Here is a 22968-nt window from a genome sequence, read left to right as displayed (position 1 = left end):
TATATATATATATATATACATATATATTATTATTATTATTATTATTATTATTATTATTTATTATGTGTTATTGTTATTTTATTTTCATTTATTAATCCTTTATCCTCAGATGTGGCTGTTGGGGCACCTGGCTCTGGTGAAGGTGGTCAAGTGTTTATTTACCTGGGTCAGAGCGATGGCTTGACCAACCAGTATGTTCAGCTCATCGAGAGCCCATTTAAGACCCTCAAAGATCCTCCGATGTTTGGCTTCAGCATGAGAGGAGGGACAGATATTGATAATAATGGATATCCAGGTATGTGATATATTCCTTCAAAATACTGGAAAGAGCCATGCTCATTTCTTCTCTAGAACTGAAAAGAGGAAAAATCGACAATACAATGAGATACATGAAATACATAAAGCCATAATAAAAGTATGTTGAAACGTTTTGTTTGGATCTCCATTTGTGTTCACTGGAAGAAAGAAAGTACTTTAGGTTTGGACATTTTGAGGGTGAAATGAGATTACATTTTTGGGGTGAACCATCCCTTTAAATTGAAATCTCAAATGTTTTATTTCGTTACATTTCTTAATTTTGTCTCCAACCATTGTCAGCAAATGCTAGCTCTTTTCCGCAGAAGCCTGGGACCACTGTGTCTCCTCCCATTACCTTCCATTAAAATCTGACCAGTAAACCTCAGCTGGGTCACTGCCTCAAAATACCACAACCTTTCCAACAACCCCATAAAGCCACCTACAGTATGAGTCATGCTTAGAGTACAAACCCCACAAATAACCAAATGGTAAAGTCAACCAAAGCTTTAGAGATTGTCCTCAAAGTTTGAATGTCTGTTGTGAACAATCTCCACATAAGAGCCCTTTCCCTCAATCCCTTGTGAGGAGCGAAGGGCTGTCTGGGCACCATGAGACAGGAATGCTTTAGTCAGTGCCACAGCCCTCTTATTACAGATATAAATGGAAACGGGCTCTGACACTGGGGTCCAGTGTGGACATGGCAATGCTTTTTGACACACAGCACCTCAAGCTCTTGAGAGGGACTCTTGGCGCTCTTTATCTCACTCTCTGTCTGTGGGGGCCGATATGTTAGGTCACTTCTGCCAGACAAAGTAGTCCCCACACTTCCTTTCCTCCAGTTTAACATGACTGCCATGTACCTCAATCCCTCTTTTACTCACTTTGATTTCGCTGGTACAGCCATTCTAGATTTCAAGGTATATATGCTTTGGTTTTCCCCCCTTTAGATCTCATTATTGGCGCTTGGGGTGCAAGCAAAGCGGCAGTCTACAGGTACCAGTTCAATCTAATCCAGATAACTGCAAAAAAAAAAACTAAATGCCTTTTTGTAATCATCGTAATCAATATATTTTCAGTATATTGGTCTAAACCAGAGGTTCTCAACTGGTTTTTAATTCAGGACCTGGATTTTGCATTGGACATCAAATGGTGAACGAACACAATAAAAAAATTAAAAATTAAAAATTAAAAAAACTGTGAAATCTCTTAAAGATAAAATAACAATTATGAATTAAATAGATAAAACATGAGCAATAATTAATATATTCATTAAAATACAACCAATAATGTATTTGTTTATTTAATAATAATATCTATTGATGAATTAATTCATTAATATTACCATGAAAATATCCATATAACACACCACAGAATTATATGCCCACTTGTATATAGTCTATATGCGTGACCATGGACCACAAAACCAATCTTAAGGGTAAATTTTTTACGTGAGCCAGGCTTAATACATTAGCTTTCGGGTGATGTATGGTTTGTTATGATAGGACAATATTTGGTTGATATACAACTTTTTTTGAAAATCTGGAATCTGAGTGCAAAAATATCTAAATATTGAGAAATTGCATTTAAAATGATCCAAATGAAGTTCTTAGTAATGCATAATATTATTTAAAAAAAGCTTTTCGATTTATATTTACGGTAAGAAATTTACAAAATATCTTCATTGAACATGATCTTTATTTAATGTCCTAATGATTTTTGGCATTAAAGAAAAATTTATAATTTTGACCTATGATGTATTGTTGGCTATTGCTACAAATATAACGTTTTACTTATGACTGGTTTTGTGCTCCAGGGTCACATATACACTACTTAAAAAAACAATAATAATGCCAAATTTCACAATACTCTGGGAAATAAAAATGCTATAGAGTTTGATGGTACACACAGTCTTTGATATTAACAGCTAAATTTAGCATTTTTTTTCCCTGCTGTGGGTCGGAAACCACCAGTTGAGAACCACTGATGTGATTCTGCTTGTTGGATCAATATCGTGTTTGACTTTATCAGGGCACAAGCTGTAGTGAGGACACAGGCTCGAGTCTCATTCTTCCCTGATCTTTTGAACCCCGAAGACAAATTCTGTCAACTCCACCAGAGCAGCACCTTCATTACTTGGTAATGCATCTGAAGAGATAGCTTCATGTCATCATGATTCAAGTGGCTGACATTCATGCTTGATTAGTCAGCCATGAAAAGCTTCTCAAGGATTAGCAGAGTTTGGGTCAGCAATGGTACAGTAAGCTATTGATTGCACCCACGTCTTTTTTTAAGGACTAACGCACAATCACAATGCATCAAGGACATTCACTGATCAGTGATGTAATCCATATTTTCTGCATGCTTTGAATTCACACCCACATAGCTGCAGTACTTCTATGGAATATTTATAATAAGCACTGGTTTTCTCTTTCCCATAGCTTTATAATTATGGCATGCATCAGTGTTTCTGGCCACAGGATTCCTGAGGAGATTGGTATGTGATACATATGAAATTATATATATATGCCAAGTTCTATCATGAAACCCTATGGCTCAGGCTGAGAGGTCGAGAGTTGTCATGATGGATAGATAAAAACTAAAGCATTAGCATTGAAGAATGTTACTTTTAAATTCAGCTTATTGTACATATAAAGGGTCTTAAAAGAAAATACTGTATGTGGGTGTATTGAATGCATCATCAAAGATTTGCAGGTTTTTTGCTGTTTGCAACATATTTTTTGTAGTGCTGAACACAGAGCTTCAGCTGGACAGGATGAAGCAGAGCATGGCCAGACGAACCCTCCTACTGGACTCCAACCAGCCGTACACTTACTTCGAGCTCTCAGTGGGGAGAAGCTCAGCAGATGTCTGCAGGAACTTCACGGCCTACCTACTGGTGTGTTTCATCCTCTTCAACTATTTTTCAAAACATTGATGTGCAGGAACTGAGACTTGTTTATGAGAAGCACGAGTCCTGTGACCTTCACGTCGCAGAACACTGAATGTTTTGAGTGCTGTTGAGAGCAAAACAATTATATACACTCATAAATTAGATCTAGTTAGCGCCAAGGACGAACCCAAATGCTTTTGTGCTCCCAACTGCACAACAGGTAATTCGTGTGATTTTCTTGCTATTATCAAATTCTCTCACTTATCCTTTTTTGTCATTTAAAATGCAAGCTGTTTTTTCAGTGGGTAATCTTTCATCTCATTTTGTTCCTTTTGTAGCCTGAGTTTAAGGACAAGCTGAGTCCAATCTTCATCTCAGTAAACTACAGCCTGGCTGACTCCCAAGATGCAGTGCTGCATGGACAAACTGTGGCCATTGGACAGGTGAAGGCTGGAATATATTGTTTTTGTCATTAGAGCGACACATACACATTTATATGAACCTGTTGAAAGCTTTTGTTGTATCTAGACACGGATAATACTAAACTGTGGTCCAGACAACATCTGTATACCAGACCTGAGGTTGAAGGCAGTAGCGTAAGTTCCTTTGTTTTCTTGTTACTGTTATAGTTATAAATGGGTTGCAGACAAGTAAACATTTATCAAAAACAGGTCAACACAGCCAATCCTGATCGGAGATGAGAATCCAGCGCTGCTGATTATCGAGGCTGAGAATCAAGGGGAGGGAGCGTATGAGACTGAGCTATATATCAGCCCGCCGGCACACACGCATTATCAGGGTGTTGTGAGCAACCAGGAGGTGAGGGTTTAGTCACTTCCTGTTTGTTGCAGACAGGATCACAAGTTACATCAATTCCTATCATGCTGTTGTGTGAACAGACCATTACTGTTTTATTCTGAGAAATGTATATCAGTTCACTTACACAAAAGCAACAATGTTTAGTGATGTGCCTTGAGGTGTTTTCACATTAGTGAATTTTTGGCATCATTTTGTGGGCAGAAATGTCCATTATCAAGTGTAGCAATACACGAAGCACAGCTCAAATAGAAGTCACTTTTAAATTATGTTGGACAAACTTGAACCCAGTGCAAAATCTTTCCATTCGCATGGATTCCTATTGAAAATGAAAAATTATGAAAATTCACTGAACAACAGTAAATGTGACAAGAGTCAGTTGGTTCAGTCGGAGCTATTTTGTATTGAAATATTTATGAATTTATTTTGCTATTATTAATTTTGAGTAATTTTTTTAACAATTGTATGTGCTTTTGTTTTTATCTATCTGTCTGTCTGTCTTTTAGTGTGAATGTGTGTGTGTCTATATATATATATGTGTGTGTGTGTGTGTGTGTGTGTGTGTGTGTGTGTATGTATGTATACTCACACACACATGACATGGAGGTTTAAAGTCTAATAGTTATGTTATATATTCATTGTGTGTGTGTGTGTGTGTGTGTGTGTGTATTGGCCAGACAACTAGAGCAAGCCTAACAAATGACATCTGACTGTCCTCTTTCTGTCATCACTCTTCTTTTATGTTCATGTGAATGGTAGCATTATTGCTGGGTTGAGTCACGTTGAGGTGTAAAATGTGTTGTGCAGGACTTCACTCACTTGGCGTGCGGTCAGAAAAAGGAGAACGGCTCAGTCATGGTGGTTTGTGATCTGGGAAACCCCATGGAGGCTGGACACCAGGTCAGGGTGACATGATCAACATAATAACCCACCTTGGGTGACCATTCATGTTCAGCCTGTCAAGAACATTTCACTCTCTGTTGTTTTCAGCTGAAAGCCGGTCTCTTCTTCAGCATGGGTGGCCTGGAACAGGTGGAGAACCACATCACATTCCAAATGCAAATACGAAGGTGTGAACATTCATATACACAAACCATCTGTGCTGTTAACAAGACAGAACAAAATGATGTCCCTGTTTTGCTAGCTTGTCTGCTCCATATGAAACATTAAACTGTTCTAGTATGTAGTATATTTTTGCATGATAACAACAATCATTATCTTCTGTTTCTTCTTATTGATCTCTCTTATTGTTTTCAGTAAGAACAGCCAGAACCCCGACAGTAACCTGGTCCAACTGCAGGTTGAAGTTAATGCCGTAGCTTCCCTGGAGATGCGTGGGTTAGTGCTGCTGCCATTTTCTCATATCATTTTGTTTCCCCCATTACAAAAAAGCACTGAAACTGAAGGGAGATTATGATGTGTTGGCTAAAAAGTAGAGTCGAAGCAACCTTTTCATTTTTGTGATTTTTATGATGAAGTACTAAAATAATACAACTAAACAAAAACCTTAAAAACTATATGGACATATTTTTAAAAAATTATAATAAAAAAAACTAATAAAAATGATAAACACAAAAAATTCAAATTTTAACGAAATCTGTAACTGTATATATGACACTAAATTAACTGTTACAGAGTCTCTTCTCCAGTTGACTGTGTCTTGCCTATTGCTAAATGGGAGCAGAAGGATTTCCCAAAAGACTTGGATGAAGTAGGCCCACTCGTAGAGCATGTATATGAGGTAATACACTCAGTCTAGGATTACAGTTAACACCTTCACTTAAGTGGTTTGGCGATACTAATGCACAAGTTTTTACTCCCCTGTCTCAGCTAAGAAACATGGGTCCCAGTCCAGTCAACGTAAAGCTTACACTGGAGTTTCCTGTTTCACAAAATGAGTCCAATCTGCTGTATGTGTTTGCTAATGCCTCTGAAGAGCTCATCTCCTGTCAGACTGACTACTCCAACATCGACCCACGTGGGGTGAGAGTGCCCCCTACTGACCATCATTTCTAAATTAAACTCTCGAAACAAGTCATTTGTCAGCAGATATAATCGTAACACACTTTGTTTATACTATTTAAAAAAGCACACCAATATCTGTAAATGCTGGATTTTACCCTAACAACAGTTTACTGTGGCGGTACCGTAGTTCAGTACAGTATTACCATTTATTTGAATGCATGCTACAGTATATTGATACTGATAATGATCCCGAATGATTATTATAATCATAATCATTATTTTTGGATTTTACATATCACTCCAAGATACTGTGGTATAACTATGGAACAATGTAAAAAAAAAAAAAAAGGAAATAACTGCTACCTTTCCTATTTATTTTGGTCCACAGTTAGTAAAGTTGGAGCCTTCCAGCACCCATGTTCATCATTTCAACAAACGCGACCTGTCACAGAAAGCAGAACATGAACAGCAATGGCAAAATACTGTCCATGTGGTACGGTTTGGAATAATTAATCAAATTATAACCCGTAAAAACAGTAATATTATGAGACGTTATTGCAATTAAAAACACCTGTTCTATAATTTGAGATATTTTCACATGTATTATATTCCTGTGATGCAAAGCTGAATTTCAAGCAACCATTACTCCAGTCTTCTGTCACATGATGAAAAAAAGTTACAGTGAAAGTTACGTGACATTCAGCCAAGTATGGTGACCCATACCCAGAATTTGTGCTCTGCAACCCCCTGCAGTTGGGGGTTCAATGCCTTGCTCAAGGGCACCTCAGTCGTGGTATTGAAGGTGGAGAGAGAACTGTACATGCACTCCCCCCACCCACAATTCCTGTCGGCCTGAGACTCAAACTCACAACCCTTCAATTAGGAGTCCGACTCTTTAACCATTAGGCCACGACTTCCCCTAATGATCACACAGAAATTATACCAATACACTGTAAAAAAATAAAAAAAACCTCTCCGTCTAAAAGTTTACATTTTTTAATTGGCCTAATTTAATTTATAAAATTAAATTCACACTTATTCAGTTTGGCCAAATGAAACATTTAGATGTCATCATTTGAGATAACTTATGTCTTTTTCTTAATTTTATTAATGTTGAAAACCGTTTCGGTGCTTAATATTTTTGTAGAAACTTAAATCGTCTTTTTTCAGAATACTTTGATGTATAGAAAGTTCAAAAGAATAGCAATTTGCAACAATAAAACAATTTCTTTTTTTTTTTTCTTTTTTTTTTATTATTATTATTATTTTTGCCAGTAGAGGGTGATATCAAAGACTGGTCCCTTTTATTACCAGTAGCTATTTATTCATAGAGATGTGGATAATTCTACAGTTTAAACACATACGTAGCTTGTGCAAATGCCTCCATCTTTCATGTGACATATTGTTATTTCTGTCACTGTGCAGAACTGCTCTAGTGGTGACCAGTGTCTCCAGTTTGAGTGTGAAGCTGCGGGACTGCAGAGAGATGAGAGGGCCATAGTGAGAGTGATGAGCAGACTGTGGGTACAAACCTTCTTAAAGGTGGGTAAACTTTAAAGCCCAAACATTAGGCATTTGATGAAATCCTCTGATATTCATAGCTCTTTCTGTCTCCGTTTCTATCTCCATTTGCCGCCCAGAGACCATACGTAAATTTCGTTCTTCACTCCACGGCTCACTATGAGGTGGCAGATGTGCCCTCAAAAATCCAGCCAGATGTGCTGCCCAGAGGAAAAGCAGAGGTGAGACATTAGTTCTTTGGTTTGTATCATCAAATATAAGCAACTCCTCTTAAATTAAAACTCCTTGTAAATCTATTTAGACACATACAAATATAGTATGGAGACGCCCAGATGGACAAGAAGAGGTACCTGTGTGGTGGATAGTAGTGTCAGTCATCGCTGGACTGCTTCTACTGGCTGCACTGAGCACCATCTTCTGGAAGGTACTTCTAGCTGGTGAACAGCAGAGGGTGCTTTGTCCCATACAGAGCTCCTGGCCAGCAACAAACAAAGCATATCAGTGTTAAACAGATATATGTATGCTAACCACATACATCTCCATTGAATTTAACAAAAACACTGTATGTTTAAGGTGGGTTTCTTCAAGCGTAACCGTCCTCCATGTGACGATGATGGCGAGGACGTGCAGCAACTGAGTGCAGAACCTAACGAGACATCTTGATGAGTCATCACAATTATTGTTTTGTTTTGTTTTTTTGCTTAAGTTTGTTTGCTAATTTCATTCTATTTTTCCATAATTGCATTAAATATGTAGGTTATAAAGCCAGCATTTTGGGATCATTTGAATGAAGTCTCTCATGCTCACCAAAGCTACATTTAGTTGAACTAAACAGTAATAATGATCAATTTTTATTTTATTTTAATATATTTCATTTATTCCTGTGATGCAAAGCTGAATTTTCAGCATCATTACTGTAGTATTCGATGTCACATTATCCTTTAGCAATCTAAAATGGTTTATATTCAGGCAGAAATAAAAGATACACTGACACTCATGGCTTGCATTTCAATTATGTTAAAGAAATGAAGATGAATATGTAGATAAATGAGCATTGACTCCAACCTACTGCCCTTATTAGTAACATTTGAAGTATTTCAGATGGGTGAGGATGCATTTTGATAACATCAGTCATAATCAGATCAGTGAGCTGTAGAACAGACAGACTATGAACACTCAGCCTTATTCAGAAACCATTGTTATTTAAACTGTCACATTCATTTAATAAATCTAAGAACAATCTGCACCAAAATCCATTATGCTTATGTTTCACTTATTGTAAGTCATTTCATTTCTGCTGTTTTTCCTTGTTATTGTTGTTTTTGTCAGTCATTATATTGTCTCGCCGGCACTGAAGTGTGTAATCACAATGGTTTGGGTTCAAGTGAGAAATTAGATATTTGTTTGTGAGCACAGCTTAAGGATATGAGTAAATTTTCATGACTAGTGAGGCAAAAACAGTGAACTCTGTATGGATTAGAATCACGTAACTTGTTATCATAAAACTATGGTGTGTGGCTGTTAGAAGTGCACTCAGTAGTTTACGTTTAGCTGAAGCCTTGGGTGAGTCATTTTAATCATATTTCTCAAACATGCTGTTCATTTATTTGTGTAAAGCTTCATTTATTAGAAAATAAATACAAATAATGAGTAGAGCCTTAAAGGAGCAGTTAACTAATAACTGAGGGGTTGCTGAAAATTTGATTCAAATCACATAAGTAAATGAGTCTGTTTCTTGACTATAAAGATCCACTTGTTCCTCAGTGGATCTTCAGCAGTGAATGGGTGCCGTCAGAATGGGAGTCCAAACAGCTGATAAAAACATCACATCAGTTCATAAGTAATCCATGTGACTTCAGCTCATCACTAAATATACTGTGAAGCAAAAAAAACTGCATGTTTGTAAAAAACAAATACATCATTAAGACATTTAATCTGTAAATCATTGCTTCTGGCTGAAATACCAGTCCTCTATTCATAATATTGGGGTGAAAAAAAGGTTTCTCCTGATTTAGGAATAATGGGCTTAAATCAAGCACCGTTTACAAATGAAAACCATCCTAAACAGTTCCAAACAAATATACTGGTGTGGGAGGATAACAGGGGATGGACTTTTTCACTGGAGGAATCATTATTATGTTGACCTAGCCCTATCATTAATTCATATTTTGTCCAGAAGCAATGTTTTAAAGATGTTTAAGTTTTAAGAATGTTCCTTACAAACATGCTACTTTTCACTTCACAAGGCATTAACTATAGTTGGACTGGATTTGTGTGGATTAGTGTGTTTAGAGTTTAGAGGCTCGATTGGTGAGCAAGTGATGTAATGCTAAATTTCTCCAAGTCTGTTCTGATGAAGAAACAAATTCACCTAGGTCTACATCATGGATTGCCTGAGGGTGAGTTCATTTTCAGTCAGTTTTCATTTATGTCTGGGCAGAAGAACGCTGGAAACGGCCTTCAAATTATCCGAACGAAGTGGCATGAGCCTCGGCCGACAGAGGGCGCATGGAGTCACTGCACTCCAAAATCTCCCCCTCCCATCTGGGACAACAGGACTGAAAGAAGCGGAGCAGTACTTGGGAAGGGAGTGGGCACCCGTGTCAACCGCACTTTGGAGCAGTCAGTCTTGTGCCATCCCGCAACGAAACATGGATGAACTGCTACTTGAGGAGCATCTGACGATACCGCTGTGAGAATGCGTCCACCGCACACCTCCCGCGCTTTTTTTCTTTTGCTCTTCCTCTCTAGTGCTTGGAGGACGCTGGCGAAATCCCTGCCGACCCCGGGACCAGTTGGTGAGTTTGATTTGGGATTGTAGCATCCGTCTTTGAATGTGATATCCGTGTAGCGCTGCTCCTCCGTGGAGAACCGAGAGCATCGACTCGCGGCTTTATTATGTAACTGCCGCATTTGCGCTCACAGCCGTTGCTTTTGTACACATTTACTTTAGAGCCTTATGGGAGTTACAGTTTGGAAACAAAGGATTTCAATCTGTTCGGCCCTTCAGATGACCCCGCGGTATATCTATAAAGTGAAGAAGTTATTTAAACGGGCCTTGAGCTTCAGAAAACTGTTGCATGTAGCAATCTGCGTCATTCCTATCTTGATTTACTTGATTTGTACATTATCTAATAACTAACTCCAGACTAAAGCTAGTATCATTTCGTATTTTAAGCCCACCCACACTGTTGTTGCCATAAAAACAAACAATAAAGTTCACTGAGAGGTACAGCTAATAGGCCTAACGTATCTCTTTAACCTCGGTAGTGCATAATTATTTGTACGAGTATGCATCTATTATGAAAGTGTATATAGGGGAGACCAGGGTAAGTTGTCTCACTTTTTCTTTTGCCAGTAAATATTTCTCAGGGTAGGTTTGCAAGATTATAAATATATAATGTGACATAAGTAAATATCAGAACTTTGTATTGGCCAACACATGAAGAGAAAAACAAAAATTTGTGTAATTGGACTCAAAACATTGTAACAATTCCCCTGTGTGACAGTAGGCCTCCGTCTCTGCTGTACTGAGACTAGGATATATAACTGTATTAAAATCTCATTTGTTTGCCATTCATGTTAGTTTAAACAAATGACTTATCTTGCAAATACAATCCTAAAAAAAGGACAGGAAAATTGGAAATTGAGGGCAGTTTTATTGACTTTCTTGCTCTAGTTTTGTTACTCTGGTCTGGTGGCAGTTTGTCAACACAGGACCAAGCGGATCTTTAGGAGCTGTTTGTGCAAACTCTTTTGTGGACCCTTTTTCTCCCTCAGCAACTCCCAGTGAATATTAATGTGGGCTTTGAGCTTCTTTTCTCTTATGCACTCCATTGGTGCTTGTACTAAGTAGCTCACAAACTCAGCCACAGATTTTTAGACCTAAGAGCTCTGCTTTATTTCTGAATCATTCAAATAGAGAAACGTAAAGAAAGTCTAGATACTGAATTTGAAACTTTGAAAGTCAGCATTTTTTCAGTCCTTTTGTGGTTAGTTATCTGTATCCTGCGAAGTCATTAGAGGTTTCTTTTGACCCACATCAGAAGTTCATTACTGGACTCCAGCCTTTACTGGGACCCTTTGAAGAGAGACCTAAAGGTGAAGCCACATCATAAAACCATGTGTGAGTTCCCAGTTCTAGACCTGGGGTGACGTTTTAAAAGTCTGGGCTCCTTTTTAATCGTGTTTTATTGCAATGCAGTCTACTGGAAAAGGCTCGGCTGACTAAGCTGCTTGTTGTGATGATAGGAAACATTTAAGACAGATTCGGTCAAAAACATGTGAAGGTTTCCCTGAAAGCTATAGACATATATGAATAAATAAATATTATTATTTAAGAATAGATCAAGGAATCAAGGCACAAGCACCAAAGTGCATTATCCTTCCCCTTCCAGTGAGATCTTTTTATGCACATATTAAGTAAGTCATACATATTAATAAGTTGTTTTTGAAAATGAATTTGTTTGGGAAGCAGACAGGGTTTGTCTTAACCAGTAAGAGATAATGTTATTCAACACAGTCTGTCTGTCTATCTATCTATCTATCTATCTAATCATGTCATACCCACATCAAAGTGTGCCCTTTAAACCTAACCCAGGCTCCAAAGCGTGAAGAGTCTTTAAATGTAAATTATTATGAATAATTATGTTCATATCCTGCCGTTAGATTGGGAAGAGAGCAGCTAATTAGCGCAGCATGACTCATTTTCCAGTATCGTTATTTTCTTAGAGTTTCTTCATCCTGTTTCTTTCCACCAAAGTCTGTACTTTTTAAAAAGTGTGGAATTGCCATGTTGAAACAAATCTATTGCTTTTCTTCTCCGCTTCAGGAATTATGAATCCGAGTTCAGTGTGGTCAACCCAGCATCTAAACACAATAGCAGGATGACAGGGCAGTTTCCTGTTACTTCTCTAGTTTCATCTTGATGTTCAGGAATTTTGACACTGATCTTAGCATACATTTGTGTGTACACATAGGATTTTTTTACTAAACATACATATTTATATGACCTTGCATCTCTGTTAAGCAGCATGACTTTACAGCTGTGAGCTACAGGGTTGTGTGAATTGCATTGAGGCATCAGATGTTTGCTATTGACACGGTGCAAAGCATCAACCAGAGCGTGAAATATTGTTATCCTGATGGGTTTTTACAGTGGCACGGCATGCACATCACCGTCCTAATCAAACTGACACCTAGAGCCGCCACCTCTGATTTGGGACAAAGGCCTGGCGAAGGAAGGCCAGCAAAGACACTAATACAAATGGACTGCTGGAGATTTTAGTGCGTCCGTCTGTGCCTTTAGGCAGGTGTTGACCCAGCATGTTTTGCACAGTTTTTATAAAACAGCTGTACAGTTCCTTGTATAATGGTTTTGGGCTGATATTCAAGTCAGAACAGGGTGGTTTAATTGAAACGTTTGAAAAGAGTTGTTTTGCTCTCCTCTTTTGTCTTGTATTCATGGTTGTGTAGGATAATGTCCAGTCACCACATAATGACTCACTGCATTGTCAACTTCCAGTAGATTTCATGAGATTCCCCTTAAGGGGATATTACGTCCTCCTCCTCTCAAGCAAAAACAAGTGTTTCCATGACAGCGCTCGTCTGAGTGCTGCTCCGGCTTGTCACTCTAGGCTTTTCTTTGGGACACAATTGCAGCATTGTGCTGCATGACGCTTTTATTAGATGTCATTGAATTTTGGAACCTGTATGACTTCATAGTGGCCCAGTGAAATCAAATCAGCCATGATATCAAGTATAGGTCAGTTTATAATAGAGTGCAACAGTCAAGTTCTTGAAGAATGTATCCCGTTAATTTTCTGACTGTTAATGATGTTTTTAATTGATTGATTTTCAATAACTTCTAAAACTTACTGAGCGCAATGAGGATGTGGATTGATGGTGCATGATTTTGTTAAAGCCATCAGTCCACATTATTTCAATTTCAAAGTTACATTACCCCCAAAAATGCCACCAATCAAAGAATATTGTCAAAAGAACTGTGACAAATGAACTTTTTTAGTGGCTGATTACCCCCATGAAGCCCTGCAAATGAAATGAATGCAATAGAGTATTTGTATATAACATAATTTCATGTACATCTTTATTTTGGTCATTGTTTTGTCCATAACAACTAAAGATTTCATGGTGTTGATGCATGGTAGAAACAATACACTAATATAATCACTCTTTATCACTTTCAAACAATGCTTTCCTTTGAGATGAATGTATATAACTGCTTAATTACACACGTCTTAAAAATAAATAAATAATGAGATTAAGATGATTTGCCATGTCGCAATTAATTTCAGTCTGAGAGTAAAATCCAAATATTTTTTACCTCTTTATGATAACTGAAAATCTTGCTGTTCATTCCTTGTTCTGTGAAACTTGACTGAGGTTATGTTTACATTAAAATAATATACTACAAACTACTTTTTTTCCTTTAAATTTTGAAAAGTTCTGCATACTGTATGATAATGTTGTCAATATGATCCCGTTCACTTGGATCCTTGAAAACAAATAAAATGCTGTATTATGCATGCCGGGCCAGTAGTTGGCGATGCCACTTTGTAAAGAACTTCTCGCAAGCCTATATACTGAATACATTATACACATGCAAATGACAGAAGTTTTGACAAGGTCACGTTTTTATAGTTTACACAGAGATGATAAGAAAATCATTTTCTAAAGCGTGCACTATGAAACCCATTTTTGAAAGTTTGCATTTTCAAAACACTGTTATTGTGTAAACGACCAGCCAAAATACATGAAAATTAACCAAGCGGCCAGGGCTTAGGAAAAGGTCAATTGTTTTCGGTAACCGAGAGACAAGGGTTTTGTTTTTTTTTGGTTAAGCAACAGATGTTGTCAATAGAGTGTAGCTTTTGTTGAAAACGGTCCATTAACCACCATTAGGGATAGATGTGAAGTGAACTGAATTCTGTTTTAGTCTGAATTTGCAAATTCAAAGCACCTGCATGTGTTGTGGCAGGTCATAAAAAAGGTCTTTCTAAGGTCATGTTATGTGCTTTGACAGCAGATCTTTTATTTAAGGCTCTGTATTGCATGGACTATTGTGGGCGGAAAGGTACAGAATAGCTTGGCAGGATTTTCTGGTTACACGGGCCGTCACAACTTTAAGGAGTGTGCGTCTGGCCATCAGCCCACCATGAACTCCCCGGGCAGCTGTTCAAAGGTAGGAATTTCTTTGTTGACACCAGACACCCTAGCGCTCAGAGGAAACGGCAGATTTATCAGCAGCACAGCCCCTGTAAACCCGACCTCTGAGGAGATCCTGCTTCACATCATCACAATGTGTCCAGATATTTTGATTGGTGGGCGTGAAAAGCTTCAGGAAAAGAATGCATGAAAAATTGGAGATTACGTCATCTACATTAAACCCGAAATGACCCAAATGCCTATAAAACATAAACCAGCCAGACGTCTTCTAGTGCAGCGGTACAGGCTTGTTTATAATGTGAAGTCTGTGTTTTGCTCAGTTTATTACTAGTGTCTAACATGAGTTTAGTGATGTTTTGAAACAGTAATCTGGATTAGGCTTTCGAAAGGGTTCCTAATTCTGCTAGTAATCCTTTTGGCCATGCAATATTATTCACAAATAAAATGCAGTAATGAGAAGTGGAATGATTCTATCACATTACAATATGTCGCATTTGTTTTAGTTGATAAAGTCTCTCTCTCTCTCTCTCTCTCTCTCTCTCTCTCTATATATATATATATATATATATATATATATATATATATATATATATTATTAATTTAATTACATTTTTTAAATTAAATTGCCCACCACTGACAGATAAATTGAGCACTCTTGTGAATTTTAGGCTCAACATTTCAGACATTTCCTCTCATCAAGCTGTGCAGAAGTCTATAAATTCCCTGAGCAACAATGGTTTCATTAGCCCTGAGTCAACACATTTCTACTGTGCTTTTCCTCTCCTGGGTTGTATCAACACCTTTAGAGCCCTTAGAAGATTATTTTTTCCCTTCCAGCAAAATCTCGCCCTTTGGATGACTGGTTTGTTTTTGCAGCCCTTTAAATCTGTAAAGATGCCAGAGCATACAAGCTAAACGTGTACCGAGTCAGACCTTGAGCTATTTGATTCCTCAGATCCTAGCAGTATTTTCCCCTAGCAGCTCAGTTATTTTTCTGACATAACATCCAGGATGCTGGAAGTATCTGCAAAAACTCCAGAATCCTGGTTCATAAGTATCTCATGAGGTTGGCTAGAGGAGACGGGGACCGCATGAATCTCAAGAGTGATCACATGAAGAGTGGATGTGCTCCAGTTTTAGCAGAGGAATGAATAGCAGGATCTTTGTTAGATGTTTTTGTCTGATTATTGCATAAGGTTTTATCATGCTGAGCAGGACCTGGGTTACTGTTTTCATCGTCCATCTGGTGCTGGGGAGAGGGTGAGGCTTTTGGCAATGATTTATGAGCTGTTCTATATAACACACACACACACACACAAAACGAGGGCAACTTTTTGCAACACCGGCAGTTGAAAATGTATACATACATTTTGCTTACAAACTTTTTTTTTGTTTGTGTGTGTGTGTGTGTGTAATTTTCCATATATATTAGATTTTTTTTTATTAACTCTTTTAATATACTTTTTATTATTACATTTTAATATATTTATTATTTAATTATTAATTTATTATATATAATTGCATTATCTAATTTTATTCTGTGTAAATTATTTAGAAGTTTCTTTCTTTTATAGCACAGAACATTGTCACTATAGCCACATTAATCATTCACAAAATCATCACATTATGATTGTTTCTTATATTTTAGTCTTGGTGGCCTTTTATGTGAACACATTCATTTGAATAGTGCATGTCACTTCAGCAACAGTACAGTGTTTTAATCTTACATATCAACTGAAACTATTCCTTGTGTATTAAGTTGTGGCCATATCTTTACTTGCAGTTAGTTGTGAGTGAGTGTTCATTATGGACCCTGCTCCATACATCCGTGTCTGTTTATTCAGCCCTCACAGGAAGGCAACGCTGCCTTTATGTCTGAGACTTTGGAAGCATCCCAGTAGTTTTGCCCAACAAGCTCCTGACAGGCAGACATTCCTGCTTGGCTATTAACACATCATCTGCCCGTCTGAAAAAACAACAGGGCCGTCTGGAACCATCAGTGACACCAGGACCACCTGTCAATGAATCTATTACACCTTTTTGCCTTAGTGTAACATGGAGTAGATATCTGTCTTGTAGGATTTCCCCAGTTTCACATTGATGTTACACTTGCTTGGACAATGAGGCTTTCTAATTTAAAACCCAATGGTGTCATTGTTTGGCAGTGGAACACATTAACAAGAGATAGAAAGAGGAAGAGATTCACAAATCCTCCAGTTAAGCTCTAGCAACAGCACCAATGCCATTTTGACTGCTAGAGAGTCTAAAAATGGCAAAGCTAATTGATTAATACTGATAATTGTGTTATTTGAAATGTTTATGGTCCATTAACAGTTACTGTTTGCAAAGAAGACATTTCATCAGGATAGAAATGTTTGTTGCTGTTAGAAATGTTTATTATTCATATATGAGACATTGTGACAAATGTCCCATAGCACTTTACTCAAAAGTGCTGTGGTCTCCGTTCAGTCTCATCAGCTGCCTATAACATAGACACTGCTCCTGTGCCACTGTGTTCAGGGGTGAGTGGAGGAGATTGCGCTCCTTAATACAAGCAAATAATGAAGTGCACAGTGGATTGGACTAAACATGGGAAGAGTGGAAAAATGTAGGCTTTGTTTTCACCTTCCACTTAACAGGAGATAAATATTTATATTTGCCAAATTTATGCTTTAGTTTTCAATAAACATTTAGTTCTAGTAAAAGAAAAGTTATTCTGAGTTCATTTTTCCGCTGAGGCTGAGAGCTTTTCTGTCGCAGAATAGTTTCTTGGATTATTTGCGCCTTGCGCTTCGGCTTAAACAATAGACAGGAAGTGGAATTGTGTACAGGAAATCCTGGTGGTTGAGTGGAAGCGAAGATTCTTTAAATTCTGTTAATGTTCCTCTTAGGGATCATGAATGTGTAATATTACACACACACACACACACACACACATATACATATACATATATATATATATATATATATATATATATATATATATATTCAATCATGTTGCCCTCTAAAAGGATCTAAATGGTTATATAATAAGGTTATATTGTGAAATATGGTTAAATGCCGTTATTGTTATGTATCTAAATTATTTTTTTTTTTTTTTTACAATTTAAAAGACTATTTTCTATTTTTATATATTTTAAAATGTAAGTTATTCATGATGTGATGGTAAAGCTGAATTTTCAGCATCATTACTTCAGTCACATGATCCTTCACAAATCTATTTAATATGCTGATTGTGCTGCTTAATGTGGAAACTCATGATTTTAAACTCAATAGTATTTTTGAAACAGAAATCTATTGTAACAATTGTCTTATATATATGTGTGTATTTAATGAAGACATTTCAACAACACATTTTCAGGCCAGCTGTTTTCTGAATATTTCTTCTCTGTTCTAGTCCTTCTTGCTCCACTGAGTTTTACTCATGATATTATGAAAGTAAGGTAGCCAAACAGTTCTGTAAGGTAATATGACCTTTTCTGTTCGTGCAGGTGGATTGTTCCTCTGTGTGATTCATACGGGTTGTTTGAATATTATAATCATCGGTGTGCGATTAGATCTGCAGCGCATGACTGCTTCAGAAGATCTTATTTTCTGAAGCGAACTTGTGTCCCCTCGCCAGGAAATGCAGGGACCCTTTTTTTCCCACAGTTAGCCTGCTGACATCTAGTAACCATGGTAACATGCATCAAATGACCCATTTAGAATGAAAAGAACGAGAGGTTCTGAAGGACACTGCAGCATGTGAGCATGAACAGGAAGCGAAGCAAACATGGCATGAACGAAGTAGAAAACGGTTCTGGTGGGGAAATCATGACTTGTTCATGACTTTCCCTCATCAAGTAAAATGTTCATTTTTCACTGAACAAAATGGTCACTGAAACTTAAAACTGTGTTTATAATGTATGTCCAGTATAAGTATATCGAATTTATCTCCCCATAAGAGATTTAATGTACCCAGATCCCAAAAAAATCAGGGCAAAGACATACTGTATTCCTGGCCTGTTTACATGTGCCCTTGTAAAAGTTCTGTGGGGATGAACCAGGTCATCCGTTTCGAACAGTAAGCACATGTCCAGGAACTCAACCAGACAGATTTGCTGCATTTGCCCAGTGTCAATCGAACATGGTGGCAGACATTCTGGCTCACTGAAAGTGGCTCAAAGGCTCGCCATGCTTTCAAGACTTTAATGTAAACAAACCAGAGTCCTTAACGTGTCAGATCAGGACAAACACTTCTAAACATAGTCATCTCATCTGTTGAATGAAGACTGGGTCTACATGTGTCTAACATAATGCAGTTGAGGAGCAGGTTGATTTAAAATACCACAATAGTAGATTTACCTCGTATAAAAATTAGAAATCAGCATGACCAATTACAGCTTTGTTTATGTTCAGCACACGTGTCTACTGAACTGTCTGCTTATTAAAGGAGGGTTTTATGCATTATAATTATTCATAATGTGCCTTGTAATACATCATATCTTGTCGTTAATAATTATAACCAAATTTAAAGTGCATAAGGTATATATAATAATAAATATATAATAATTTATTAACTGTGGTTACAGTTGTTCATGAGATTGTACAATGCATTATAAGGTGCATTACGAGGCTTACTTAATGCATTAAAATACCTTTTATAATGCATTATATATAAAGGTTTTTAAGTAAAGTGTTACTTGTGTTTTAATGTGTCTATAGATATGTTTCATTTAATTTAAAGAAAATTTAACTAGATGAAAATGAGAAATATTGACTTGGTAACTTACTGAAACTAAATAAAAGGCTTTTTATTTCAGTTAATATTTATTTTATTTCAAGTAAAGAATTTTTTTATGGTTTTAGTTAACCATAAAAACCATTACCTATATGTCAATTATGTCAGTATATTCAGAACTAATTGTATTAAAATGATTTTCTTTTATAAAGAAATATTTCTTTTTTCTACAGAGGTGCTGATTAAAGTCCAGGTATTTGACAACAGCGACCTGTCCCCTTTAAAGGAATCCACAGTTCAGGTGTGTGGAAACCAGACGGTCTTAGCATCCAGCCTTGCAGGAGGAGATGGGATTGTCACACTTACGTTCCTGTACCGGCCAGGAACATGGGTCATCGTCACGGCATCAAAGCACGGATTTGTCACAAACTCGGCACCCTGGCATGCCAGTCGCATCCCGCGTGAGTACTTCCTATACCACTATAGCACTGAACATTTTTTACATGGTGTCAGGGAAAGCCTTCAGATTATTAATAGAAACGAAGTGTTCGGTTTCATTCTGAAAATCATATGCATTAACTGAACTTCCTGTAAAAAGTGTTAGAGCAAGACCAGTTGGTGTTTATGGGCTTCTCTGGAATCATGTTAATCCCTTATTAAAAATGAGGAGTATAGCTTAAGCATTTGTCTGCAGATTAAAAGGTCCCCGGTTTCAATCTAGACGCCCCAAATATTACCATTTAATTAGGTTGCTTTTGATTTACCTTGGAAAAGAAACAAAAACAAATTGTATCCAATAAGCCGTGATTTATGTTCCGTATTCAGCACATGCTTTTATCCAAAGCATTTTAAAGTGCATTTAAGGTAAATGTATTATTGGTTTATGAGCCATTACATTGCTGTTTTTAATGTGTAACTGTTAGCATGATGATATTTTTGCACATGGCCTCAGTGAACTTTTCAAATCTGAGGAGTGATTTGCGATCCGTTAGCTACATCCTATTATTTAGATGAACCATCTCGATCTGTAATCCAGATGGAGCTTTGCACACAAATGGACAGGAATGTTAAACAACACTCACTGGGGTGTGGGTCGTGCCGACCCGCGTTGTGATAGCAGCTGTTCGGAGTCGGGCCCCAGACTGTCATATCCTCTTTTGACTCTCTCCCTCTATGATTGGTTTCATTTATTTGCACAACAGCGTGTTCTCCATCCGCCCCCCTCTCCACCCAAACCCCACCCAGTTATGCGGTCAGACCTCTGGGGAGGGGAGGCAGTGAAATCACGTATTTCAGCATAACGCTGTCTGTACAAGCAGCTGGAAGTCACTTAGCCAGTGGGGTTACCGTTATGGAGGCAGCCAGCAAATGTGGCTCCATGTCGTGCCAGACCAGACGAGCTGGTGGATGAAGGCATCTTTAGTATGACATTAGCCTCTTGGGGGGGCATTACACACATTCCTATTGAGTCACACCAAATTAGGAAATGCTGTCACAAATGTGGACGACCAAGATTGTGTAGATGAAATTAAATGAGGTAGAAAGGAGGTTTTTGAAATGAATTACATTTTGGAGATGGATCAGACGAAGTTTATGTTATACGGGTCAATTTACAGCAATCAATTTAAAGGGGTCATGACATGAGAAATCAAATTTGCCTTTTGGCATACAAGAGGTCTTTGTACCATTAAAACATCCTGCAAATTTCATAGCTTAAAACACACTCCTCTTTATAAACACAGCATTTATTCAATCAAGCTCAAATCACAGCTTGTTTTGGACCTGAGGGGCAAGGTGACATCACCTGGGAACAAACATTTGCATAAACATGCCTCCAGAGCAAGACATAGACAAATAGTCTTCTTCTCACCATATTCCACTGGCCTTCAGTCGCTTAATGGCTTCACACTTGATTACGCTGAATGCCAGGGTCGCAACTTGCGTCAAACGCAAATAGAAATCACTACATCCTTGTTTCCACTGACACAGTCCATGCACTCGAGTCCGTCATCAATAGGACAAATGGAGTGAAAGAACTATCGCTTTTTGGTTAAAACCGCTTGTTCGCAACTTTGTACAGATATCAGAAGGATCCCAGCATAAGGAACAAGTCGATATATTATTTTTAATGGCATCGGAGGATTGTTCGGAGCATTTTGTTTTTTTAACAAGGCACAGTGTCATGGAGAGTTCACAAGGAAACATTTGTTGAAAGATGAAGCTTGGATCTGACTGAAGCTGCATCGCAAAACATTGTAATGATTAGTAAATGATTTCATAATGCTGTCTGGAAATGACATTTTTGTCAAAACACTTTCATGCAATAGCGAGGGAGCGTTGATACCATTTCTTATGCAATGTCATTAGCCAATCATAACATTTGGTATTATTTTAATGTGCTTTTATTTGGCCACCTAGTTTCTTAAAGACAAAGTTCCCTTGCCAGTAAACTTGTTTTATGGCTGCTCCTTGTGTCACGACTCAAATTAAATACACTTGGTAAGTAAAGTTTGGAATTGATAAAGATTTTCTTCACAAGCTCTGTTCAATGTATTTTTTTTTAATAATAATAAATAATAATACATTATATTTATAATGCACTTTTCATCAGAGATCTCAAAGTGCTACAGGGTTAAAACAAAACAAAAAGATAAGCAGTTCTTTAATAATAATATTAAAGCTTTGCTAAAAAGAAATGTCTTGAGGCCTTTTTTAAAACAATCAGTAGATTGTGGAGCCCTCAAGGAGTCAGGGAGGCCATTCCACAGATGCGGGGCAGCAGTTTAATTCAAGATTAATTTAGATATTTTTGTTCAGCTACTCTGGTTCTGCCATGTTTGTTTTTGCATGCAGGCCATTTTATCTGTAAAATAATTAAATCATTGAAAACAGTACATTAATACATTTTGATATTTTTACAAATGAAATATTTTATACGTAATAACAATTAAAAATGTATATCAAATATTTTAAATGATTGAAAAATAGAGAAAATTCACAAGCTCTCAGTTATTGCATTTTTCAATTCAGTTTCATTTTTAGGATATGTTAATAATTTAAATGTATGTGTGATTAATCAGTAACATTTATATTATTTTTATTTGTTTTAAATACAGTGTGTATATATATACAGTCCCTGACAATGTGCATGTCCATGTGCATTTTCATCAGTATGTGGCTTGCCACATGCCTGTGATGCCAGTAATAACTGTAATAGTACTACTAGTTGACAAAATCCTTTTAATTGGCAGACTCATGTTTTGATCTGGATGGTTGTTTTAATACAGGGCAGACGGATTACATGACTAGCAGGGGTGTGACAGCTGTGTGACAGTCATGGGATGCCAGTCATTTGGCCTGATGTACTCCAACCCCATACTGCATACTGAACATCTCTATAGTAACGTTACCATTTTTTGTATACGTGACTCAGCTTTCTGAAGGTTAGCACTTTCAAGTCTCATCTATTTTGTAGAAAAGCCATCTGCCCCCATTCCTACTGCCTTTAGTCTCTCGGCTATGCTGAAAAAGGGTTTCTAAAAAAAAACTGATGGTGTCATGGAGTTTTAACTGT

General features: G+C 37.3%; 2 protein-coding genes across 2 annotated transcripts in view; both read left to right on the top strand.

Annotated features, from left to right (window-relative positions):
* Positions 1 to 8656, top strand: part of itga2b (integrin, alpha 2b) — a 15430-nt gene extending 6774 nt beyond the window's left edge. The window contains exons 13-30 of the mRNA XM_026207771.1: positions 110 to 295; positions 1245 to 1290; positions 2326 to 2433; positions 2736 to 2791; positions 3042 to 3193; positions 3526 to 3630; positions 3716 to 3783; positions 3859 to 4006; positions 4811 to 4903; positions 4994 to 5073; positions 5261 to 5341; positions 5639 to 5744; positions 5834 to 5986; positions 6357 to 6461; positions 7394 to 7510; positions 7609 to 7710; positions 7791 to 7913; positions 8063 to 8656. Coding sequence (XP_026063556.1) covers positions 110 to 295; positions 1245 to 1290; positions 2326 to 2433; positions 2736 to 2791; positions 3042 to 3193; positions 3526 to 3630; positions 3716 to 3783; positions 3859 to 4006; positions 4811 to 4903; positions 4994 to 5073; positions 5261 to 5341; positions 5639 to 5744; positions 5834 to 5986; positions 6357 to 6461; positions 7394 to 7510; positions 7609 to 7710; positions 7791 to 7913; positions 8063 to 8152 — 1919 coding nt within the window. The 3' untranslated portion in view covers positions 8153 to 8656. The remainder of the gene's footprint in view (positions 1 to 109; positions 296 to 1244; positions 1291 to 2325; positions 2434 to 2735; positions 2792 to 3041; positions 3194 to 3525; positions 3631 to 3715; positions 3784 to 3858; positions 4007 to 4810; positions 4904 to 4993; positions 5074 to 5260; positions 5342 to 5638; positions 5745 to 5833; positions 5987 to 6356; positions 6462 to 7393; positions 7511 to 7608; positions 7711 to 7790; positions 7914 to 8062) is intronic.
* A 1313-nt stretch (positions 8657 to 9969) lies between these two features.
* Positions 9970 to 22968, top strand: part of LOC113047357 (protein FAM171A2-like) — a 31172-nt gene continuing 18173 nt past the window's right edge. Inside the window, 2 exon segments of the mRNA XM_026208720.1 lie at positions 9970 to 10287; positions 19628 to 19855. Of these exon segments, the coding sequence (XP_026064505.1) occupies positions 10188 to 10287; positions 19628 to 19855 (328 nt within the window). The 5' untranslated portion in view covers positions 9970 to 10187.

Source organism: Carassius auratus, chromosome 28 (genome assembly GCF_003368295.1).
Source record: "Carassius auratus strain Wakin chromosome 28, ASM336829v1, whole genome shotgun sequence".
NCBI classification, from domain to species: Eukaryota; Metazoa; Chordata; class Actinopteri; order Cypriniformes; family Cyprinidae; genus Carassius; species Carassius auratus.
Note: the sequence above shows the minus strand (reverse complement) of the source record. Positions and strands in the feature narration are given on the sequence as shown.